This window comes from Anarrhichthys ocellatus, unplaced genomic scaffold, assembly GCF_004355925.1.
Source record: "Anarrhichthys ocellatus isolate YVR2014 unplaced genomic scaffold, GSC_Weel_1.0 scaffold288, whole genome shotgun sequence".
Classification (NCBI taxonomy): Eukaryota; Metazoa; Chordata; class Actinopteri; order Perciformes; family Anarhichadidae; genus Anarrhichthys; species Anarrhichthys ocellatus.
The window spans coordinates 65,571-65,912 of record NW_022280308.1 but is presented as its reverse complement, the minus strand read 5'-3'; the positions used below and the strand labels follow the sequence as shown (position 1 = coordinate 65,912).

Below are 342 nucleotides of genomic sequence, written 5' to 3'. Positions count from 1 at the left end.
CTCTCTCTGTGTGTGTGTGCGTGTGTGTCTCTCTCTGTGTGTGTGTGTGTGTGCGTCTCTCCCTGTGTGTGTGCGTCTCTCTCTCTCTGTGTGTGTGTGTGTGTGTGTGTTACCTGAGCAGCCTGAGCTGCAGTGACGTCGAGTGTTTCTGCCGTCGTCTCCACCAGACGCTGACTTGTCCTCCTGTGACTCTGAACACAAACGTCTCTCACGGCGTCTTTAGACGGAGCCTCAGGAGACAAAGACAAGGTGAGACCAGCCGGTCATGTGACCAGCTCTCCTTCACATGGTCTCGGTGTACAACATGATGAAGTACTAATACCACAGTGTACAACATGATGA

The 342-nt window shown here is 52.6% G+C and overlaps 1 protein-coding gene across 1 annotated transcript in view; it reads right to left on the bottom strand.

Annotated features, from left to right (window-relative positions):
* Positions 1-342, bottom strand: part of commd9 (COMM domain containing 9) — a 2,318-nt gene that overhangs the window by 1,562 nt on the left and 414 nt on the right. Inside the window, exon 2 of the mRNA XM_031879556.1 lies at positions 114-230. Within this exon, the coding sequence (XP_031735416.1) occupies positions 114-230 (117 nt within the window). The remainder of the gene's footprint in view (positions 1-113; positions 231-342) is intronic.